The sequence below is a fragment of the Tauraco erythrolophus genome, chromosome 7 (assembly GCF_009769465.1).
Source record: "Tauraco erythrolophus isolate bTauEry1 chromosome 7, bTauEry1.pri, whole genome shotgun sequence".
Classification (NCBI taxonomy): Eukaryota; Metazoa; Chordata; class Aves; order Musophagiformes; family Musophagidae; genus Tauraco; species Tauraco erythrolophus.
The window spans coordinates 25,726,145-25,751,831 of record NC_141471.1 but is presented as its reverse complement, the minus strand read 5'-3'; the positions used below and the strand labels follow the sequence as shown (position 1 = coordinate 25,751,831).

Sequence of the window (25,687 nt, the reverse complement as noted above, 5' to 3'; positions counted from 1 at the left end):
TGTTATTTGTAAGACTTGTAAGTCCATACATGAACTAAAAAATTCTAAAATCATTATGTGTGAATACATACGTATCACTAAAAATGCTAAACTTTAAGCAAGCAAAACAAAATTGCGTCCTAAACATACTGTCCTAAGACACCTACAACTGCCAGTTGAGACATTCTTCTTTATACTTCCACATGCTTATAATATTCTGCTTACTCTTTATTTAAAATATTTAAGTGACAGCAAATATCCTATTTGAAAACACAAAGAAAGACAATGTCAAACACAACGCCCAAGGGGACAGCAATACGTGTGTCCATCAGAGTAATTTGGATTTTATTCTATTTACGATTCTTCATCTAAAATAAGCCTGAGGGAACAAGCATTGTCTTTCGCTTGTAAATATGGAGAAAATTCAGAAATTTAATTAGGCTGAAGATGTCCTATAGAAGCCAAAACATAAGTAAATAACAGCTTTGCTTCCATATTCCTACAAAGTAGTGTTTTACAGGAACTACTGTGTAATATTCTTTGGATAAAGAAAGATGTGCGATTATGTGGTTTTGTATTTATAATAACTGGCAACAAGCCATAAAGGAATATCCATCAGTAGGCAACACTTTCCTCAAGAACAAAATTAAAAGGCAGGGGGCCTTTTGTAATACTGGGAGAACATCGATGGCTTAATCCCACAGGTTAGCCCCAGAGTGCTGAGACTGATTTATTGCTACTGGAATATAATTGCTCAACTGGAAAGTGTTTTAGAATAGATTTGAGGATCATATAACCAGTGATTCTGAACAAACACTGTCTAAAAGTCTGACTAAAAGTGAAATTCCTGAAGAACCTCTAGCAAGAAGGGACTGGCAGGGAGAGAAGGCTAATTAACATGGCTCAGTTCAACCCTTAAAAATCAGCTGTAGCTCCAGATAGACAACAGTCCAGAAGCTAAAACCAAAATAAGTGGCAAAGTCTCAGAACCTCAATTACATAAGATGACAAACTAAGTACAGCATAACAAAGCATTAAGATATTCTGCAGTAACCACTTTATCTCCTCTGTGAGAAGAGAGAAGTGCAAGCTTTCAGTTTTGCATGCTGGTGAAGGTCTGGGAGTCGTTGGCATATATGACTGGGTTCCCTTCTCTCTGCAACTCCTGTCCTCCAAGCTGAAGAAATCACTTTGTTGGTATTTTTCACTCTTAGCTTTGAGAGCAGGTATTTAGCTGAAAACCCCAGCAGGCTGATCCAGTTTTGAAATGGTAGGAGCTCAAATCATTATGCTGGGTTTTAATAATTACTGCTATGAAAGAAGGTTAGCCTTTGCTGCTGGCCTGGCAAGAGAGTCTACTAAATACATATAATCAATGTTCATAAAAAAAAAAAGAATTTTAATTGTCCAATAGGACTTCTCATGGTAGAAAAGTAGTTTCATCTGCTCCAACTTCCCAATGTTTTTTCTTTTTTTCCAGTTTCCTTTTTATTAATAATCCATCTGGACTTTATAAAGCTTGAACTTCAGGAGTACATCAGGACTCTACACTTGGCTACTCAAAGAAATATTTCTAATGTGCCCATAAGCTTCAGAAGTGTGGCTGAACACTGATGTTGGATGGTAAAGACAGTCACAGGAATACACACAGCAAAATTTGAAAGGGAAATGCTGCTGCTGCAGTTCCCTCTGCAGCTCCTGTTTTAAAAGGCAGGTATCTCAGGGTTTAGAGGAGTGATGCATTAGCAAGCCCAATTATCCGTGTATGCCCATCCTCCACAAAGACAAGCCCACTGGGCCCTGATACGATCAAGAAAAAGTACGGTTATGTGAATTATGATGTCTTCTTAGCAGGGAACAATTACAGCTACAATGACGACTGTGTATTAGATCTTGAGCTATACAGCACTGCAGCTTTGGAGTAGTCTTACAAAGCTGAAGCATCACAAATAACTTTCAAAGCCAGCCCTAGCTTATTGCAAACCTCAGAGAGCCGAATGTAAAACTATCCACATAGGATAACGAACCACAAACCCATTGTTTTAACAAGCACAATCAGCACATGAAACTCTGCTTAGGAACCTGGGCAGTGAAGAAAGCTCAAAAGTTGTAGTGGTCAAAAAGCAGGTACCACCTCACCCAGCTTCAGCCATTTCAAAGTGCCGCACTCACAGAGGCACTGTGAAGTTGGCACTGGGAGGAGACCCATGGGCTTTCCCAAAACGTCTGAGTGACAGTCGCACGTTACAAGGATTCTATCGCTAGCTCACAGCGTACACATCATACATTTTCAAAAAAGAGTTTTTGGTTTTTTTTTTAGTTTGGCCAAATATATGCAGCAAGGAATTTTAGATGGTAGGTGTTTCATCTAACTTTATATGTTGTAGATGCCACTTTTCAGTGAAAGAACACAGAAAATTAATTAATCCACATTATAAAACTAGTTGAGGTACAACAACAATCAGCTACTGCAAAAAAAAAAAAAAGAATTCTTTCCTCTTTTAAAAATATTTTCTTTTCTTAAACCAAACAGGCCTTCTGAGTTCTCCAGGAAAGAGATTTTTTTTTTTTTCCATGAACTTCTCAATTTCAAGAAACTAAATACTGGAATAAAGCTCTCAGCATGTTGAGTGAAGATTTAAACACTTCCAAAGCAGAACAACAATGGGACTGATGTCAAAGTGCAAGACAAGTGTAACAAATATAGTCTGGATGATCTATACACACACGACACACTCTGCATGTCTGATTGGCTTCCTTTTGATGCTAAAATCATTTGGCTGACTTCCCAGAAAGTAACTGGATCAAGTCTCTACCAATCTATCTTTCCATTAAATCCTTCTAATAAACTCCCTCCTTTCTGCATGATGATTCTCAGTATCTACTTGACAAATGAAAAATTTTTAAAAGTGAGATCAGCTATGAAATGCTTCATGAAAATAAGTGAGCAAAAAAATTATGGAAGATTTTATATGCTCATATAAAAAGCAGTACATTCAGCCAATACAGTTCATTACAGTTCCCTCAAACTCCGTGAACCTACATTGACTTACCTCACTGAAGACCTAGTACTGACAGTCTAAAGCAAGTTTACTCAGGGGTTTTAGGGCAGTATTGTCTTAAGAGCAAACGTTTGAATGGAGGGGAGGGGTTACCAACACTGTAACAGTATTTACTCATATATCCTGGCTCTGAGTCAATTTTACAGACTTCACAAGTTCTTTTGTGGAAATTTTCAAATACTTGCATTTTTAATTAGTTTTAAAGAAAAAATATTTTAGAATATAGTTCGTATGCCAATCATTTTCCCTTTAGCTGATCAGGTTCTATGAAAAGAACTGACGTGACATTGTACACAAAGTCATTGTTACTGTGTTTGCCTTGAATGTGTGTTCTTTTTGACTCTTACCTTCACATTTTCTGGATGAAGCCCTCCAGGGTGTTTGTCCATGTACTGACATAAATCAGTGTGCTAAAAGAAAGTCAGATGGAAAAAAGTGTATTAATATCTGTATGACTGCAGCAATAAATATCCTTCTACTTAGGAGTGGGCAGAACAAATGGAATATAAGATTTTTCAGACGCACCTGGGCATACACACACTTGTACCTTTACACTCCATTTTATTTAACAAACTTGGTAACTTGACTGATATGAATATTCACTAAACATAAATTAATGGCTTTTTTCCTAACATTCTATATATGGTAAATCAATTACTTGAATTTCAGTCTCATTTTATACCTTAGAAGAACAATATCCCCATCAACACTATAAAGATAGTATCTGGAGAGAAGAGGAAGAACCTAAAGCAAGACCCTCAAATGCTACCCTCCTGATTCACATTAAAACATTGCCTTTTCAACCTAATTTTATGGTGATTCTAGATTAAGATGGCTTAATGGTTTAGAAAATAAATCTGAAAGGCATTGCGTATCAGAGTACTGAACGACACTTCCCAGCTCAAAAAGAAGTTCATATTACGCATGTGTACAGCTATTAATTACAGATATTTTAGAAAACAGCTTCACTGAAGACTCAAAACTTTTCAGTTTTCACTTCATAATTGCCCATATTACCTGTAAATATCCCTTAAAATATCTTCAGAAAATAAGCAGGCTTGCAATATATAGATTAATGTTATTTTTTAATTAATAAGTATTTACTGCTTTTACCATGGAAACACTATTTTCTCTGCATTTTTCTCTTGCATTTCTTCACTTTTCTATCAGTCAGCAGCATGCTTGCAGTGAAGTGCATGCTGCTTCTCCAATTTGCTTGTACAACTCAGCTTCTGGAATTACGTTAAGAATAAACAAAGCAAAAACATGCACTAGATTAACCACCAAAAACTCAGAGACTGACTTTGCCTTTCATATCTGGTTTCTGAACACATCTGGTAAAAATCATCCAGCATTCCTTGAAAAACTACTTGGCAATACCTGCCTCACATACAGAACAGCCCAACTAAGTACAGGCAGTTTTCACGGTGAGAGTTTTGGACAAAAGCCATCTTCGACATACCAGAACAGTTTCTCTGTGCAGCATTTCTGAGTCCAGGAGCCATTCGCTAGTGCTCTTTTGCAGAACCTTCATACAGATAGATAGGAAAGTTCCCATCTTTTAGACACAAAATTAGCACTAGCCACAACTGTTCTGTATAATCTTCTCTTCTGAAGTCGTAAACCATGAAAACACACTACACATGTAGAATCAACAATGCAATGATGTAAGATGTACTGGTTGATTAGGTTGTGCACTAGCACACCTTTTTTCAGGAATTCTTACACAGCTTCAAGAGAGTGAGTGCCCTGATGGCAGGAGATTGCCTGGACCCCAAAATTAACGGGGTGAGTATCACAAGGGCAGGGGGCACGCTCAAACAGGCCAACCGCATTAAATACAACACAGCAGAGCTTCGTCCAAAACACAAGCTACAGCTACTCAATTTATAGTTAACACATTATTGAATTCATTTACAAAGAAAATGAAAAAATAAACCTCTGCCAGTGAATATTTACTGTCAGTGAAGTGCATTTTGCATAAAGTCTACATTTAGCTTAAAGATTTATTTCCAGTTTCTGTGAAATCTTAAGCCACTTCAGGTATGCATTCTTTTTCTATTCTCCCAGCTAGTTTTCTGGGACTGTATCAATAAGCCATGCCAAAAATGGACCAGTCATCCTTCAATATGCATCACCACATTACCCAGTTTTGCCTTGTTTTACTGTATCAACACCAAAGAAACATACTTGAACAAAGTCATCTGCTCACCTTGTCGTTTGGAAAAACTGTCAGGTTTTGAGTACTAATCCTGGCACAAGAGTTTGCCTCTGGCAAAATATCAGCTGAAACACTATTACTGCAGGTAGTGTTAGTCCGTGGCTGGTGTCAAATAAGTTTGGGGGATTCCCCCTGTTTTAATGGGTTATTTCTTATTGCACAGAAATGACAGCCTCGTGTAAAAGCATATTCACTTCTTTAACATCAATATAAATCTTTGAATAGTGATAGCACCTGCAGTGCTTGGGAGAAGTTTAAAGAAAAGCCTTATGTTTCCCTTTAGAAAGTCCAGTAGGGTGAACAGGGTGGTGCTGTCCCATCCCCATCACAGCACCTCAGATGCACCCATCACAGCCCTCAAGCATGGCACGCTCTGCCACATGGGCTGGCTAAAGGAGAAGGATGATCATTTCCCTGTAGTTCAGCCTTCCAGCATTTGTGGGTGACAGATAACTCAGTAGGTGGGAAACTCACTGCCTCCTTCACCTCTGCCAATTTCTATGGTTTGAAACTAGTCAGCCAACAGAAATCAGACCAGAGGAAGACAAACCCAATGTTACTTCTGAAGGTCCCATCCCTGAAGTCCCAGAACCCCAGTTGCCCACTAGCTGCACCTTTCTAGTAACCAAAAACTTCTAAGAACACCCTATTCAGTCGCATCACTACAAACAGCAGTAAGTTGTTTTTTATTTCTAACATACTTGTAATGAATTGTGAAGATAAGCCCATTTTCTTCAACTTATGTTTCAGTTATTATTTGGATGCATTCCCTCCCTACAAGAACATCAACTATGATCGTGTTTGTGTTATGCGTAATTCGTCTCCTCTTCTTATCCCAAGGACCAGGACGATTGGTAGCCTGGTATAACCTTCTGCATCAGTAGTTCTCCTTCAAAAACTGATTGTCTGCATCCACGTAAAATTTCATGTAAGCAGCAATTTCTACAGAATCCTGGAAACCTTCCAGAGTCAATTGCGTAGCAGTGTTTTGGCATCTATTTCCCCCATCCTCCACATGCTACAGACACAGAGGAACTTCTACCAAATTTTTATTCAGACAGTAAATGGAAATGCAAAGTCTTTTCTGCTCAAATATTTCAGGAACTTACCCACATAAAACTAAGAGTTCTTCTCACAAAAGCAACTAAACACTGCAGTATCAACTGGGAAAAAAAAACTTAGAAAGTTCTAGTACATTATTCTTCACTTTAAAAAAGAAGGTAGACAGAAAGCAAAGGCAGCATCAGCTGCTCTTCTTTTCCCAAGGTAGGGACTCAATACACATTGAATTAAATATTAGTATAGCCAGGAAAGCTGACAGCACTGCAGAGACAGCTATTTCTAAACCTGTTTTCCCTTTTGGCCGGCAAGTGTCTGCTCCAGTGCTTGCGTGCTCAGCTGACACTGAAGACAATGACATGAATCCAAGTTTCAGGAATGTATTTAAAAAAAAAGCAGAGAGCAAACTGGATGGAAGCAGTTTCCTAACAGTATTCAATAGAATTGGTATCATATAGACAAATGAAGTCGTCTTCTTCAGACTGTATTTTGAGGTAAAAGGCAACATGCTTTCCCAAGCGGAACAGTGGCTGCAGATACAGCGTTATCATGCTCTGACACTAGGATCTTTGCTGTGGTTACCACCTCAATCTAATAAAATATACACCGAAAGGAAAATTCAAGATACAATTACATATTGGCAATAACATAAAACTGTTCTGAAACAAGGTAGGAAGACAAGAAATGAACCGACCAACACATCTTTTACAGTCTTTTCTCCACTGTCTCAGAGGGTAAGGACACCTCAAAGGGAGGCAGGAAACATTTGGAACGCAGTGCAGAGCCTTCCAAGTAATTGCAAATATCTGTCACACATCTTGATCTCAGGTGGAACTGGCTAGACCAATTCTGCTTGGAGCTAGCTTTTAACAACTCTGTCAGTCATGTTGTTAATCCACAACGCACGTAAATCACCACAAGTAATCCCACACTGACTGAATATATGATATTTTAGCCTAAGTTCAAAATCCCATTCATTCTTGCTCTTAACATTCCACCAGTTTACCCACACCTATACATACAAATAATCTACTGGCACTCATCTGTTCATAACAGTTATGCGAGATAAATCAAGTTTCCCTAGTGAAGAACTCAAAAGCTAAGAAAGTCCAGAATTAACAGGGTTTATGCAACCTTTTATTTGTTTGCCCATTAAATGTACATTATGATAATTTTGTAAAGCGCATAATGTGATCGCATACTTTTTTCCCCTCACAGGATCAGACGTACTGAACAGAATAGGAGGGACTTGATTACAGAACAGCTGTGCTGGTTTTGTGGGAGTGTGGTTTTTTTTTTCCATTCTCACATAGCTTGCAGTTTCTGGTTTATTTACTACTTTGAAGGCAGAAATATTAATCTCACAGGCTTTCCTGCCCTGCTTATTGCTACGCTATTCACATACTTTGCAAACATAAAATAATTTCATAGCAATCCAGGGGAGATGTGGCATTATTCCCTTTCGTCAGGTAGGGAATTGAAGCAAAGAGAAAAAATTCTCAAGTGTCCTTGATTTGGGGAACTCAGTTTAAAGCACTTTGGTTGTGAACTTTTCAGAATATTTGGCACTATTCTGCCTTCTGTGTTTTCACTGACTTCAGTTACAGCTGTGAGTGTTTAACGCGTTTGCAAGGGAGACTGAGAATCTCATGTTGAATAACAGAAGTCAGCCATATCTGAATTGCAATGACAGCAATTTGTGGGAACATCATAAAAATCACGGTGATGACGACTGTTCCCAATGTAGAAGAGATGGAACCCAGTTCTCTACAGCAGTATTACCTGCCTTACCTTGAAACGATACATTGAATGAGGCAGGAACCCCAGAAGACACCCTAGTTCCAACATCCACAAAACATGAGAAAAGTTCAACCACCACCACATGCCTTCACCACACATTCCTCTGTGGAGCTGCACAACAGTCTCTCACAAGGACAGCGAAAGGTGATTGCACAGGCCATCTTTATCTTGGCATCCTCCAATTTTAAGAACTTCACTTCGCCACCTCACTAACTCAACGTTTTGCACAAAACCTCTTCTGCTTTACATGAACAATTTGATCTTTCTTCCCACTACCTGTTCCCCCAGAAGCAATTTCACTTGCTTCAGGGATGCAATCTACAGTATTTAAAGTTGTGAAAGACTAAAGACAAGTCTTTGAGGGGAGAGAGGGAATCTTCAAAGGCACAGTTCTTAAGTACAAATGATAATTTTTCTGAAGCTTATCACTTGACCAAATTTGGGGCAATTTGCAAAATCATATCAATGCCATCCAAGCCAAAAAGGCTACCTATTCTCCAAATTCCAAGCCTGGGCTATAAGGCTTGAATATTTACAATAAGAGTCCTCCAGTTACAGGCAAGGAATTTCAAACATTTTCCTCTCTATGATGGAGACAAGTATCACAACTCCTACAGCTACATGAAAATCAGGGAGATTAAGTTACTTATCCAATATAATCACTCAGAATCTAAATAAAAATCAACAAAGTTGTACAAGGATTAAGCAAAATCAAGCTTGGGTCAAGGAAAAACAAAAAAAATATAGTACCAAAAAAAAAAAAAATGCATGCTTGCTCAGACTGTCTCTGAAATGTTTTTCACTCACTTCTCCCCATACCATCAACTACCACGATAATAACACAAAAAGTTCCATTTACCTCAGGAAATATTGTCTCCAGGCTCACATGAAGAAATGAATTGGGGCTTTGCTTTAAACTTGTGGCAGCGTATAAGTGTATGAAGGTCATTTCTGTTCAGCAAGACTCTGGTTTATGTCAGTAGACGCGTGCATTTATGTTTGTGAGTATACAATGTGTAAGCATCTGCTGAAGGGAAGAGATTCCAGGCTGATATTTATATAGCTGAAGCAAGGTTTACATACATTGCATCCCAATTCCAGAAGAGAGGGAGTATGCAAACCAAATGAGACAAACATTGATGGTTCAAACTCCTCCCTTCTCCCCTCGAAGAAAGAATTCTAATTATGAATAGATGAGTAAACGACAAGCTATGAATGTCCTCAGATATGCTTCATGCTTCACTTTAACATCAACTATTTTGCTAAACTATCTTGTTTAGAAATTGGAGACTCTGCTACCAAACACAAACGCGTTCAGACAAAGAGCAGGACATCTCCTTTCAAAGGTATGGCCAGTGACATGAAATGAGCTCTTACTTTGCCAGCCCTTTTCCATAATAATAACGTGACTGTCATTCTCTTCTAATTAAATTAGGCACTTCTACTTCCCATGCAGCACATTCTCTTTCCCTCCTCTTCCTTGGTCATGATAAATCTCCATGTGACTTAGCTGTCCCATAATTCTGCCTAATTGGTTTCAGCTGTCATTTTTGAAGCTGAAATGCACCGAGAGCCTGGGGCTTGTGAATGGAACAGGAAGCATTTCCAACCGCATTCCCATCATGTAAAACCAGCAATGTGAAAGAACTCTTCCATTAAAACAAAAACGGGAGTATTTGGCTGCCGGCAATGCCATCATGCAGCAGACAGATTGTGCTGCTCCACTGAGGCAGCGAGGCCGCTGTGAGCCATTCTTCTCTGTTCAAAGGAGGGCACACATTATTTATGCCCTAGCAGTTTTACTGACCAAAATACTTTCCCTTTTGTCACCAACAAATTCTTAAACCGATAATACAATTTACCAATAAAAGCACAGACAGCAGGAATATTTGAAGTGACAGGAGAACAAAGAAAAGTTAATTCTATTTAAATGGCATGTATCCTCCAACCTAAGCACTCTGCAGATTACTGTATCACGGCTTAAACTAATTTCATGTTGCTGGTATTTTCGGAAGTGTCATAGCCCCTAATTTTCAAGTACTTCTATGGCTTTCTATAATTCAATTTTTTCCCCCTATGAGATGATGCAGTGTTAGCCATGCTAACAAAAAATAACCTACAAAAAATCTCTAGGTGATACCTAAGCAACTTCCAGAAAAACAGCAGAAGGCAACAGCAGCAGCTGGGCTGAGCAGCAGGGGAAAGACATATATTAGGGATTCAAGTAAGAAAAAAACACCCCAAAAGACACCTTTAATGAAAACAATTTTGCTAACAGATGTTTCTACTGCCTTGGATTTCTCTCACACTGTCAACAAAGATAAATGAACTAAAAATACATGAATGATACTATACAGAAAAGGAGGCTGGGAGGTGTGGGACTACATAATACATATAACAAACCTATCTGAAAATCGCAGCGAGAAAAAGGAATGCACAGTTGTCTGATTTTTGGTTGCTATTAGCAAGTATGTACTTATTGGTACAAAGTCTCTGTTGCACAGAGAACAATCTGGTCTGTGACTCTGGTGGGTGAGACATACATCACCATGGAAAGAACTGCTGAATGAACTAAAAGATCATCAACAAAATTCAGTTTTTCTAAAGAATGGAGTTTATCCTCTTCCTTTCTGTCTGGCCACCTTAATAATTTTATCAGCCTTGTTTTCTTAGTAAATCAGGTTGAAGAGACAGTAGACATCTAATTTAGTGAGATTATTTTACCAAAAGAATGACATCTCAAAAATCAGTAGGCATTTCTGTTTAGTATGATCAAAACCTAGAAGCAGATCATCAGTAAACTGTGGTGAACTTATAGTTCCCAAAGTCAACAGGGTTGGGACAATTCTTACAAGCTGGACAAATTGTAATACCTGTGTCCACACAGATGTGTGTGTGTACTTTTTCTTTAATTTACTAAGTCATTAAGTTTCCACAGCCCTGACCTATACCCATTACATCCACTATATCCAGATATTAAAAAAACAAAAATAAAAATAAAATTTGAAGATACAAAGAGTTTCTTTTTAGAGCATGGCAGACAACCCTAAGCTTATGGTGAGGGTACTCACTCCAGGACCATGTAAGCAGAACACATACACAGCACGGAGGCTGACAATCCACGTACAGCCACAGTGTCAGGTATTCACACTAATACTGGCACAGTACTGGCCGTGGATGGTTTAGACATATCTGCACAAGCTGAGCTGGCACAAGAGCCTTTGCTATGGTGATGTGCTGGGCTACAAAGAAATTGCTGTCTTTAGGGCAGGAAAAAAGCAGTGCAAATACCTTCTCTAAGAGCTTCAGCGTCCTATGGTAGACCTTTCTTCACACTGTCTGAGTGACTATTTTCTGTCGTGCCTTCTAATCCCAACTGTCCATGCATAATCATAAGATTAATAAAATTTTTATAGGGAAAATTACAGCTCCGACTGCAAAGCACACAAAAGAAAAATGATGCTTCCATGAATTACAACCTCTTTACTCAAAGCAGTAAAACAAGAAAAAATGAATAGGTCTTTTTTATTTTCAAGTGTTGGCTTTTTTACTCAAGCTTGATTTGTGATTCCTCTTATGCATCATTCTTTAATTATTTTTAATATTATAAAATCATACACGCACTACAAAGACAACTGCAATTACTATCTTTTCACTGACTCCAGGATTTTTTTATTATTATTATTTTGCCAGAACTGCTCACCTCAAGTTTCTGTTTGTAAAGATTTCATAGATATATTCTCTCAATATGATTAAATTAGTACGAAGCTGCATATGCTAGTTCATGAAGGAAAATCTATTCTTAAGATTTAGAATTATGGCAATCATCACTCTCCAAACCACCAGGTTTTGGACTGGTGTTTTGTTTGTTTACTTTCAATCTGTACTCAATAAACCAGAGCTTCTCATTTTAAGAGGAATTAAACAGCAGTTACAACCCACATTAAGGAGTCTGAGAAAAATGTTTCATTAGATCAGACAATCTCTAGTACAAGCTGAGATACTGTCAGGTTTCACCTCAGAGGGACTTGACAAATACCAGTTTATTACTGAAATTAAAAGATAGGAATGTGTGTGATACCATCAGAATATTACTGATGATTGACCTGTCCAGAAATCTATAACGTAAGAATAACAACATATAGAAATATATGTATATTCTAGTATAACATAAAAATAATCAATTACTAAAAAGAATAAAATACTAAAACTAGAAGGTTTTTTTTAAATTTTGTTTAAAGTAGTAAAACAAATTGACATTGTTTCTTTAGTTCCTGATACAGGAAAGTAACAGTATATTACCTTCACTGAAAGACTGCAAGTATTCATATTTAACTGATAAAAATAAAGATGCAGAAAGACACACATAAAAAGCATGTCAAAAAGAAAAAATAATCAACTTACATATATCTACTATCAATGACATGTCATTCTGCTCATTGTCTAAACTGTTCTTAAAGACTGTCAGTGTTAGAGAAACAATCACCCCTTAGTAGCTTCTTCAGTGCTTTATTATCCTTACCATTAAAGAGGCATTCCTATAGTTTAATCTTTCTCTTCCTTACTGCAATTTCAGATTTTCTTTTTTATCCTTTTTACCATTGACATGGAAATATGTCATTGTCTTTCTCTAAGATATGTTTAAAGGTTTGTAACTACCTCATCCTTTTTTTCCCCAACTCTAAACAGCCCTACTTTGTTTGACTTTTCCATTATTCTAGATGTTTGCTCATTCTTATTTTACACCCCCTCAGGTCTCCAGTTGATTCATGTTTTCCTTGTGTGTATAAAGTCACCATTTCAAGTGGTGGCCTTACCTGTATTGAGTAGAGTGTTATCACCGGCATATGGATCTTACTTCAGGTACGTATTTTTGATGGACTACAATGACGCTTGAAATTTTTATCTCTAATTTAGGAAAAAACTAATTGAGAGCTGTCAGTACATAGAATATATCGCTTGATTTCCAGTGTTCCATCTGTCAGCTCAACTTTGGATGTTTTCTATGCTTTGATTTTCTTGTGGGTTTGTTAGGATTTTTTAAATACCTACACTGAACACACTTATTAATACTTAACAAAAAGTAGAACAAATAATAGATGCTAATATTAAATGGTGCGAAGTCACTGCAAATCTAAATAATATTTGGTAAGGTTACAGAAAATATTAGTAAATTGTACAAAGAATAGACATTCAGATACACAGACTCCCAATCAGCTGGATTGTAAATTTTGGTTAATCTTATTAAGACCTCTATTCATCAGTACACACCCTCCGTATGAAGTCTATGCAAACTTTGTGAGATTCTGCAAAGTCAGGATGATGAGGCAAACGGAATAACATCTTTCATCCTCTCATTAGACCTGTGAAAACTTCTTAGCCTAGCAGGAATATTTTTATTTAAATTTAATACAATTTTTCATTCCTTCTTTCCTGCTGATTCCCATGTCTGGCACAGTCTTTACCTCTCAGCAAAGCATCAAGTAATTTCCTTCTGAAATCCCTTCTGAATCCCTACCTCCTGAAGCTGACTTTGTTTGCATTTCCAACATACACTTGGCCATCAGCAGCTCCTGTCTCCAATCTGCTCATTAAAACTTGAAAAACAAGGCTTTCCCAAGAGCAGTATTCCCTTACTGCCTCTTCTCAATAGTAGAGGATTTCCATTCCCTCAGCTTCCTCTCAGCCTTGTTCTGTCGTCTTTTTGACTGCAATTTGAGTAGTGCAACTTGGGGCAAGCCTGAGGCACGAGGCAGGGGTTAAACCAACAAGTGAATGGCTCCTTCTCTGGTCAAGGTAAATGGAAACTACCAAATTCAACTGCTCCTATGCTGGGAGCCGCCAACGGCTCCGCTCTCTCCCGGGGCAGACGAAGTATGTTTACGGTAAGCAGGTGTGTCTGTGAAGAGGGTGGCAGAGGCACCTGGCTTGTTGCAGAGCTTCACTAGCTTTCAGTCCTTGCTTACCGCTGCTGGACAAACACCCTGATCTCGAATGGGAAGAAAACTGCCCATCATTTCACTCTCACATCAAAATAAGGTAATGCCCCTCCTTCCTTCTTGTGCCCGGTTTCCCTAATTTCCTGTAGGTATTAAGCACTGCTGAATGATCCCAGTGATCAGAGCTGAAAAGTAGCTCTGGGACTCTGCTGATTTCCCTGCTCGCTCATCCGCTCAAATAATTTGGCTTTTTATGTTTGTTTTCACAAATGAGCAATGACATCCTACCTTTAGTTTCAACACGTGCTCCCTAATAAAATAAATAAAACCAGAAAATCAATATTAGTGTTTGATCCAAATCATTAAAAGTTACAAAAAATAAAAAGTTTTCAATGCAAACATTTTTGATCCTTTTAGGTAATGAGTGTTGATCATTTCCTTGCGCAATACTTTTCTAAGAAGTCCCATGACAAACTCAAAACCTCAGGTTTTGAAACTTCAGCTCTGTAACTCTTAATTCTGATAAACAGTATATATCTCAATTTCCAATCAGTATTAAAATGAGAAACTCACACTTCTTTTTTTCTTACAGGAAACAGGAGGAAAATATAATTAATGAACTTTATTAAGCCAACTCATTGCATAACAATCTTTTTAGCTGCTGTAATCAAGCAATGAGAATTAAACTTTCCTCCTTGATGGAAAGTAATTTTTAAGAAGGAAAAACATACACAAAGAATAAAACAGGCAAGGTAATTGAAAATGCTTGTGCTTAAATTACACTATTAGATTTGTCTGGAGCTTTTTCACAGTTGAGGCAGAATATTCATTACTCATACTTCCAATTATAAATGTATCTGTTCTTCTTACAAATCTAGTTCATAAATATTGAAAGCATAATGTAAAGTATTGCTATACAAGCTCACTTTTAAATGCCAGGAATAGGACAAGTTGCTGGTTCATTTACTGATAATAATATACTTAACATAATCATGCATAATAGTAAAAACCTCATTATCATTCTACCAAGCCTCTAGTAATATGTATTGGTTAGGATTGCCTTTCAGCAATTAAGTGCTTCTAAATACAGTCATCTTCCTTTTAAATAAACAAGTGAAGAAACAAAGGGTAGCAGCTAATGATAACTTGAGAATGAACAGGTGTGAACCCATCTTCAAAGATCTCTCAATATGTCTGAGATCTCACCTGTAAAATTCATAATTTCCTTGGGCAAAGTTGGCTAAACCAGTGACACTTGCACTACAGCTGGCATACCCACAGGGTCGCATAAACTAACACCTAAACAGAGCCTGGGGAGGAGAGGAACCAAGCTTATGTCAACAGTCATACTCCTTGATTGAGCTGTAAAGCTGAACTGACCTTTTTCTTTTGGAAGTCATTGCCGTCTCAGACACTATATGCAAAATGTGTCAAAATCTCACATTTTGTTTTCAGGTCTTGTTTAGCACATGCCAGTTAACAGAAACACATACAGAAACGATTTTCTCTACCATTCATACACGAAAGACTATCAGCCCCTCAGGTTTTGCAGAGGTAATACCAAGCAGCTCATTCGCAAAACTCCTGAGGTAACAAGTAACGGTTCTCAGTCATCCAGTGACAAAACTGAGCTCTCCGGTCCCTTTTTGGCATGCTTGGATGACCAACATTAATCATAGCTGATATGTAAGAGTTAGCAAAGCAGACAAAGAAATTATGTAATACTAACAAGGTACTGGATATACTGAACTATTTTCAATTAAGTTCATTGAAAAGGAGAAGACCTCTTCTTCCACAGAAATGTACAGCTTCACATTCACCACCAAAATGTTCATAGGGAGAATAAACTTCTCCTGCTCTTTAATTGTCAGGCAGGCTTTTTAAAGATTGACTTTTCTTGCTTCTGGTGATCACCAAGGTTAAAGTTAAAAAGCTCTGTCATGTTTTCATCTGACAGACTTCCATATAAAAAAAAATTCTAATTTGAGGTACCCAGAGAATTTAATCACTGCCATGTTTCCTTTCAGAGGACATTCTGCTTTCAGCTTTTAACTTATTACTGCAATGCATGTTGCAATGAAAGGTGCTACACAAAATTAAATTTTATTCTACTCTTTCAGGGTCAACACTGAAACTGAACACCTCTGATAACCTCAGACATTTCATCAGTATTAATTTCCCAGTGGAATCACCACCAACCTAGTGACCCAAAGTTTCCATTTTCTCAGAATTCTTGGATCACTAACTGGTCATCCCTAATTGAATCATGACGTCTCACTCAAATGTTTTTTACTATGTTTGAAATGGCCAATAGTGATTAATGGCAACAGTGTACCAGTTCTGTGATGTTATTTTATGAAGTACATAAAATCCAACTCCTTTTGTCTTTGTTAGGCATCAGTCATTCAAAAATGTCCACTACTATGTAATTTTAATTGCATGAATATTTCTACTGATTTCAGTACAAATTACTCATATTATTGAGCTAAACCATGTGCAGGTGTTAAAAAAAACCAACAACCACAAAACAGACATTACAGATAGAGCTCAGTAACATCAATTACACAGCTAGATTGCATAGTCAGCCAGCCAAAATTTGCAGATTTAAATAATTTTAATAATAACAGTCAACCATAATTTTTGCCTCTGCAGATCCATATTATAAACTGAACGAGAGCTCTTTGAAAAATGGAACAAAAAAGGTCATTGCGATCATGTTATTAAAACCTGTATCATGCACACCCACAAGAATTCAATTCAGGTTACATGGGCACTCTCAAGCCGTGAGCATTATCAGATAACATTAGTTATTTGATCAGCCTATAACTTTACCTAACAATGAAAACATACTTCTGTTAAGCCATTCTGTTATCTCAAGGCACAGGCCCAAGATCATAGAATCATAGAATGGTTAGGGTTGGAAGGGACCTTAAAGATCATCTAGTTCCAAGCCCCCTGCCATGGGCAGGGAAACCCTCCACTACACCAGGTTGCTCAATGCCTCATCCAACCTGGCCTTGAACATTGCCAGGGATGGGGCATCCACAACTTATCTGGGCAACCTGTTCCACTGCCTCACCATCCTCAGATCGAAGAGTTCCTTCCTTGTATCTAATCTAAATCTACCCTCTTTCAGTTTAAATCCATTGCCCCTTGTCCTAAAAGCATATGCCCTTGTCAAAAGTCCCTCTCCAGCTTTCCTGTAGGCCCCCTTTAAGTACTGGAAGGCTGCAATAAGATCACCCCGGAGCCTTCTCTTCTCCAGGCTGAACAGCCCCAACTCTCTCATTATGATACAGTTCTTAGGCTGGTCGGAGAGAACAAAGCATCCTTTCCCTTCTTCCTCAACACCACCTTGAGAGATTCTGCCCACCAGCCAAAATACTGCAGTTCTACTTGGATTAGTTGATAGAAACCATTAATAGCTACCTAACACCATGGGAATGAAAAGGTGCAACCACCAGCAGGGTTTATCCCAATAACATCCCGTTGAAAAAACAAACAGCTAAGCTAAGTGAATCCAGAACCAGTCGCTGCAAGAAGTTTAGTCTGTGGCTGTGCTTATTAGGGACAGCAACATGACACAACACATGGCTGAGAGCTAGAGTTTGTAAGCACTACTACTGGATGTAAAATCCAGAAATTTGACATTAGTATAATAGGTAAAAACATATTAGGGAGAAACATATTCCATATATTTCATTTCTCAACCAATTCTGATGAATACAGCTAAATACAGCCTCTAATAAAAGGGACTGCAAAATGTGTTCATGTAAAGTTATGCAAATAAGTCTACGTTGACTCTTACAGAAAATTAAATATCAAGGCTTCTCCTATGCTAATTCTATGTGTAAGCCAGGAGAGAAGAATCACCAATTTTAAGAAAAGGAATTAAATTTTCGTTAATGTTCCTATACCTGAGGTAAAAATATACGTAATGTATGCAGCCGCACTGCAGTCTCCTGTAGCTGAATACCCACATTACTACACTGTAGCATCTCTGTGTAAATAGACAAGGTGAACGGCTTCTCCAGACAAGATGCTGTGTGCACTATCATGTAAAAATTAAGGCATGCTCCCAAGAAACACACAAAACAATTTCACCTGTCTTAAGTAGGGATGTACTAAGAGTAAAACTAGTAATCACTGTACTTTATAAACACAATGTCTTCCTGACGACAACGCAATAACAGATACTATACTGAAAGTCTAATCTTCTCTAAACTCATTTGTTTCTTCTAAATTACATGTTCTTGGACCCATCTGTGAAAACTAAGAGGTTAATTATAATAGTAAATTGCATAATTCCACAGCTACATGCTGAAGTAGTTCTACATAAATGCCATATGTTTGTCTTAGAAAAGCTAAAAAGATTAATTAGGAGGCCAAGCCCAAGACTTTGGAAAGTAATACTCTGAACACAATTAGATCATTACACTGTGTACTGTGAAAATCGAAGTTTTAATTAGTAGGTAAAACACTAGTCATGGCAAAAAAATAATAATCAAAATTCTAAATTGTGTGCACCAGACTTCTTTTTTTACTGACATTGCTTATGAGAAAACACTATGCGGAAGCCAGTCACAACAGAAGCCATTTAAACTTAGAATCATAGAATGGTTAGGGTTGGAACTTGTTATGTGCTTTTGATGAAGAAGCTGCCTATTAAGCATTTCAGTCCTGTGCTTCTTATCTACATTATCCTCATCTATTTTAAAGTTACCTGATCACATCAATAAAGAAAAAGCTCTAATAAACTTTAAGTGGGAAGCGGAGTAAGGAATCCGTTTGAAAAGTCAGCTGAACAATATAAGGTCTTTCAAGAGCCCTAGTAATCACTTCTCCATCTCTGAATCTGGTCTAAGCCCAGCCTTCCACTTTAAGCCACTCCATTACAAAGCATCATCTCTCACAGCCTCCACAGTTCTGAACAAAGTAAAGGGTTATTTTGGCCTGATCCATCGATTACTGATGGTAAAGAGAGCTTTTCCATCAAATTCAATACACTCTGGACCATATCCAGAACATTTACTTTACTCACCACATATTCAAACACAAGTGTCAAAGTCTCCTTCGTGTGAATGATGTCATGAAGCAGCACAATGTTAGCATGTTTCAGTCCTTTCAAAAGAGAAGCTGAAAAGCAAAACATACATGTTATCTTAAAAAAGATTCAAATATTTTACATTGATTGGGTTTTCTTTAGTGACTTGGATGATTCTTTTGACATCTGAGTTTTATAACCTGACAACCAATAATTACACTTCAGTATCTTCTATGTCCATGAGTTTCAGACATTCAGTGTGCCCGAAGATGACTCCTTCCCATTCAACGCTGTTTTCTCCACCTTGTCGGTCAAACTCAATCTCGCTTTAGGGCAAAAATGAGGTGCAGCTAGAGATGTTTCCTTATACAGCCTCCTCTAAGTGAATCACTCACATCTGATCAACCAGACACCAAGTTTGTTTGTACACTCAAAGACAAATTTTTGTCTCAAATAATAGTCAAGTGTGCCTTTTCAAAACATCATCTTTCCTATCTGACACAACAGAGCTGCTTTCTAAACAAAGTGCAACACCTATTCTAAAAACAGTATTTTAAAGCAATAAATCTCCTTTCTCTCAAACACAAATTTGATGGAATCACTTGCATTACCTCATGAGAATAAATACATGGTATTTTCTCACCATATTCTTTTTAAGGGTACTAGCTCATGTTTTCAGACTACTGACAAATAAAGACTTATCTAGTGAACTTCCAGGTGATCGCCTTCACTATTTTTTTTTTTTACATCATAATACATATTTAATGTTCATACGATATTACATATTCAGTGTTCCACATGACACGGCATATTTGAGCAATATATGCTGACAAGCAATGTGTTGTTACCAATGTCATTCTGTCGGTGGTTCCTTGGCATCTCATACATACATCTGAGCAGGACTATCAATCACCACGGCAAAGTAAATAATAGATACAAAGACATGCAAATAAGTGGCGTATTTCTGTACAAAGTAATGTGGAACTTTCTTCCGATACCCTTCTTCTTTTGTCAAGGAACTTGATGAAACACCAAACGAGCACGTCCCTCCACTACTGCGTAAAATGGAAGCTAAAGAGCTTCAATGGACTTGTTACCCCTTGTTGTCCTATTTAGGGTGCTCCATCAGGCCAAGGTAACTTCAGGGGTCATCTGACTTTGAATTAGGGTAAGCACACTTCATCTCCCATACCATTCTTTAAGAGATCAATCTGACAAGCAGATCGCTCCAGGAAGCAATACAATAGCAACATTGCATCTGGCTGATCCAGTGTTCCTCTACAAGCATCCTCAGCAGCAAAACTTTGGAGTTCATGCTAGGCAGAATGTAGACAGCAAAGGGGAAGATACCATACAGCAGCTTCAAAGTGAGTACATCACAGATATCCTGATGACGGGATTGCAAACCTGCGAGCAAGTTCCATGACCAGGAATGAGGCAACCCTTCAAACTGGCTGAAGACGTGAGAAGAAACGTTTCAAAAGAGCACGCTTTGGCCTGCACTCCACAACTCACACTATTCAGAGAGTCGGTACAGAGGACTCTTTCCTGTGCTCTGAATATGTTGCCTCTGAGCTGTAAATCAGCTATTGCAATTACAATTATTCTTTTTAAACATTTGATCAGTGCCTCTCTAGTATCTTTTAACATTCCACAAATTAATTAGAAGCCTTTTTTCTCAAAGGAAGAGTTGTGCACAATTTTCGTAGCATCCTCAATCATAGACTTCGGAGAATTTCTTGGGGTAAAAGCTCAGAGAGATTTGAATATGCTGGGTTTTTTTAAAGGACAATTGTGCCGGGTTTATGTGGTGAGGTTTCAGTAGCAGTGGCGGGACTGCAGAGACAGCCCCTGTAAGGAGCTGCGAGAAGCTTTCCCAGCTCCAAAACCGGCTGGATCGGTCTCTGGCCAGGTTGGACCTGCCTCTGGCCAGGGCCGAGCCAGTCAGCACCTCTGTGAATGCCCTATTTAAAATGAGGACAAAAGAATCTGAACCAGGCAGGACCTGCAGTGAAGAGAGGGGGAAGGTGGAGGGCTGCAGCACCCAACGGGAGATGGCCGCAGTGGCACGGCTTGGAGAGCTCCGACGTGCCCCGCTCCTGGGGTGCCTGCTGGGCTGAGTTCATCCTGCTGGCCCGTCAAGGTTTGTTGGGCCCAGCGTGGCTGCAGCAGAGAGAGGGCTGAGATCTGAGAGAAATGGCCACACAGACACAAAGGTCAGTGAAGATGGAGCGGGAGGAGATGCCGGAGCTGAGATTCCCCCGCAGCCCGTGGTGAGACGGCAGTGGACCCCTGCAGCACACGAGAGACACGGCGGAGCAGAGATACACCCGCAGCCTATGGAGAACTGCAAGCTGGAGCAGAGATGCCTGTGCCTAAGGCAGGTCATAGAGGATTGTTTCCGTGGGAAGGACACCCCCACGCTGCTGGAGACTGATGGTGAAGCAGAGATGCATCTCCAGTCCATGGGAAGGGACCCAATGCTGGAGCAGGTGGCTGCACCCTAAGAAGCCATGACTTCATGGGAAAAGCCCATGCTGAAGTAATCTGATGGGTAAGGATGGCATCCTGCAGGAAGGACCCATGTCGGAGAGGTTCATGGAGGACTGTCTCCTGTAAGGAGGGGCCCCACACTGGAGCAGGGGAAGAATGTGAGGAGTCCTCCTCCTTGAGGGAAGGAGCAGCAGAAACAGCATGTGACAGACGGACCTGCAACTCCCATGTTCCCTGTCCCCCTCCGCCGCTGTGCAGGGAGGAGGTAGAGCCAGGAAGAAGGAAGGGGTGGGGGGAAGGTGTTTTTAAGATCTGGCTTTGTTTCTTGTTATCCTCTGTGAATTAACTATTAACGAATTAAATTGATTTGTCCCCATGCCCAGTCTGTTTTGCCTGGGGCCAATGTTTGGTGGGTGATCCCTCCCTGTTCTTGTCTGGACCCTCAAGCCTTTTGTTAAATGTTTTCTCCTCTCTACCCTAGCGAGTGGGAGGAGTGAGCAAGCAACCTCGTGGTAGCTTAGCTGCTGGCTGGGATAATGCACGACAACAATAATGAAAAATTGCTGCTGAAAAAGGTATGGATACAAACAACAGATAATCAGAACAACTGTTCCAAAAGGTAACTTCTACCAGAAGCAAGAACTTTTACCGAGGGGGAACTCCAAGAAGAGTTCACCTGCAGTAATTGAGCTTTTACCAGCTCTTCCCCCAAACCTTGTCAAATGACCATACACGCAGAGAGACTGGGAACATAAAATCTACCTCCTAACAGAGCCTGTGTCGAGCTGTACTACTATTTATGACCTCTGACAGCTTTTGCTGTTCAGATCATCACCTGAGGCCTTTAATTCCTCTAGTTGGCCATTACTTTGTTGCTAAAATTTGTATATGGGTCATTAAAGCTTAAACAGTACATTGAAAGCAGCTTACCCCGAGGTCTTTGCAAATACTGTCTTTCCTCTTCAGTCTCCTCCCCCACTCTTATTTATCTTCTCTAATATCCAATTCCCCCCTTTTACAGCCTCGACATTCAATATCTGCCATATATTACAAGAACTACAAAATGTTACCTGCAGGGTGATTTCTGTCTTCTCCATTAGTCAAGTGAAATACAGTAAATAATATAGCACAGACGGCAAAATCATCTTAATTGCACTAATTTTACACTGCAGAAATAAGAAGCAATTCCGCTATCAATTTATATTGTGAGAAACCAAGCACAACTGATCAAAGTAAGAGAATTACCCCATGTGCTCCTCTATCAGAACTCTTACCGGTAAGATTGCCTGTCTTTGTGAAAACACTGCTTTGTTGCTAAAAAAAAGGGGAAAAAAAGAAACAAAAGAAAGGGAAAAAATGTTGTCTGAAATAGGAGAGCTGTTTCTTCCTCCACAGAGTACTTTAAAAACAAAACGAAATATGAACTGATGGTGCTCGGTGCGTTTTTTTCAGAAACATCCCCTTTCAGAACAAACGACCAACACACCTCCTCTTTTGGTCAACTTTTTGCTCGAAGGGGAAAGAACTTTGGATGAACTCCACTAATTCAAAGACAAAACCCAGAAATTCACATCCAAGAGAATGGAAAAGAGTCCAGGGAATCTATCAGCATCAGCTGAGAGAAGCCTGACTTCACCTTTGAAGCTGCCAATGCAGCTGCTACTGGAGCCCAGCGAGAAGCCAGGCGCTGCTGCGCCTGGTGTTACTTCTAGAACAAAATAACTCTCCCAGATAATGCCATCTCCAGCCAGTGATTATCACCCACAGATTTCACACAGAGTTGTTTTAAGATAAAAAGACTAAAATATAGTTGAAAAAGCATTGCAACAACTCACAAAAGTGGAACCAACGTACTAGTACTCACTATATCCTTAGCATGTATTTTTAACAACAAAAATATATAATGCTGCTTCAAAACTGCTGGCACTCTTCTTTTGCCCTTGGTATTACATGTAAGATAAACAGATGGCAGCACTTTTAATTCATTTCCCCAAAGAGTTTTGAGGAGGCAGAGCAGAAAATAATGCTAAAATGCTTTTTAAAAAACACTTTGGATAAAATATTATATGCATTTGAATGGGTAGGTGCTTGTTCTGTCACCTGTGTTTGCACACTCTCTTCAACAAATTCTAGCAGTAAAAAACAGGGCAGAGGAATTGCTGACATACTTCAATAATTAACGACATCCAAGACAATAATTTCTGTGACTTGTACATAAGTTCATGACCTGAACCACTAGAACTACCAACACTCAGCACTTCTCCATCAATGGCTAATCACCACATTTGCATACCTAAAGGAAACACATTGTATTTGCTTGAATAACCATCACAGACTTCTCCAACAAGGGGATGCTCTCATCTACTACGAGCTCCTGGCGAGCTGCCTTATTGCTTGTGTTGGTCAAGGAGCTTTTGCTGTTCCCAGATGAGCTGGGTTCTGAAGTACACTTACTCCATGAGCAAGCCAGTAAGCCAAGCCAGATGGAATGCAGCCAAGCCTTACCCAAAACCTGAGTAGCATCAGTAAATCAGTGCTTTGCTCCCTGCTCCCTCCCTCCTTTTTGCTCAAGCCTGACACTCCATTAACATAGTCTTGTGACTTTTAGATCAGCCTTGACTTACCTCTAGAAGACTTGGAGTGTTTTAAAAAAGGCTATTCCGACATGCCCATAAAGTAACATTTCACAGCTGTATGTCAAAATCAACAAAAGTAACTATTACTGTTGACTCCTAGGCCACATGCAGGAAGGAGAACTTTTCATTAGCAGCACTAGCGAAGATGGTACTTTCAGGCATGACCAGTACCATTAAGCCTGAACATTTATTATGGTCCTCAGATCATCCTTCCACTATTAATTCAGTCTTGCAATTCCTGATTATTATCTTGTTATCACTTTGTGAAAATCACAAATCTCCACTGTGACCCTAGACAGAAGAATCACCTATGATTTCTGATCATAGGTGACCTGATTTTTTCTGGTCAAATTTCTGATATTTCAGTGACCTGGAAGCTTTTCTCAGCAGTAGCAAAAGAAGTCAACCTCATAGTGCTCATGTTCACAGTAATTTACAACTGCTGCTAATACTCTCTCGGATTTCCTGCTATATGCAAAGGCTGTGATATTCCTATCATTCTTCTAAGAAGTATAGCTATGAAAATGCCCGCTTTGCTCAGTATATAGTAGTTGAGGTGTCCTCTGGGGTCACCATGCATCAGTGCACACCATTTCCCGTGCTACTGCTCACATGCAGTGTTCGCTCTTTCTCACTGTCACTCCAGCAGGACATCTCTTGTTGGGAGAAGACCACACGTCGTGGCAGTTTGCAGTTATCTAATATTGTTAATGTAACTGCACGTTTGCTGCCCTGTTTAATTTCTGAGACACCAAAGCACACATGCTCTAGTCAGTAACACAAATTTGTGAAAGTAAGTAATTTGTTGTGCTTCAGAGCCAAACAACTGCAAAATTCTGTGGCTTGTCACTCTCTGCAGACACAATGATGCTCTCTGACAGAGTGCCAACTTCCTCTCATAAACAGTTGGGTTCAGTCTCTTCACTCTGAGCTCTCCTGGAAAGGCATCTTTAGCGAGAAAACATTCATGAATTTTTTCCCTTACCATGCCTTCTGAACAAACATACTCAAATATGTCTTATCGCCTGCACAAACTAAAGTTCTGCTTCCCTTCCCAGCAACTTATGTTTTCATCTACATACTTTTTATAACAACTTTTAAAATTTGGCCTCAGAGCACAATGCCCCTTATGCTTCTCATCCACTTCCCACACAGCAGGACTTCCTGTGTGCAAAACGTTACAGTTCTAGTACAGAGACAGGAATTCAGTACTCTCTTGGTTTTGCAGTAATAAATGCAGAGAAGTTTCCTCCTCAGAAATGCAGTCCCCAAATCTACGCCTGGTTATTTTCCAGTTCATCCATCTGAAATAATGTACTATGAGTAAGCAGCTTTGCTTTCCTACAACCCTAATACGACAAAATTCAATTCAGTGAAAACTATACATCCTAGGTAAGACCATACTGACCACAGACTTCCCATCTTCTCACCACAGGATATATTCTGCAGAGTGA

At 39.1% G+C, this 25,687-nt stretch overlaps 1 protein-coding gene across 3 annotated transcripts in view; it reads right to left on the bottom strand.

Annotated features, from left to right (window-relative positions):
- CDK14 (cyclin dependent kinase 14) overlaps positions 1 to 25,687 on the bottom strand; it is a 266,293-nt gene that overhangs the window by 107,084 nt on the left and 133,522 nt on the right. For all 3 annotated transcript variants that reach the window (XM_086614579.1, XM_086614580.1, XM_086614578.1), the window contains 2 exons: positions 19,102 to 19,196; positions 3,389 to 3,451 (listed from right to left, as the gene is read on the bottom strand). In XM_086614579.1, coding sequence (XP_086470705.1) covers positions 3,389 to 3,451; positions 19,102 to 19,196 — 158 coding nt within the window. The remainder of the gene's footprint in view (positions 1 to 3,388; positions 3,452 to 19,101; positions 19,197 to 25,687) is intronic.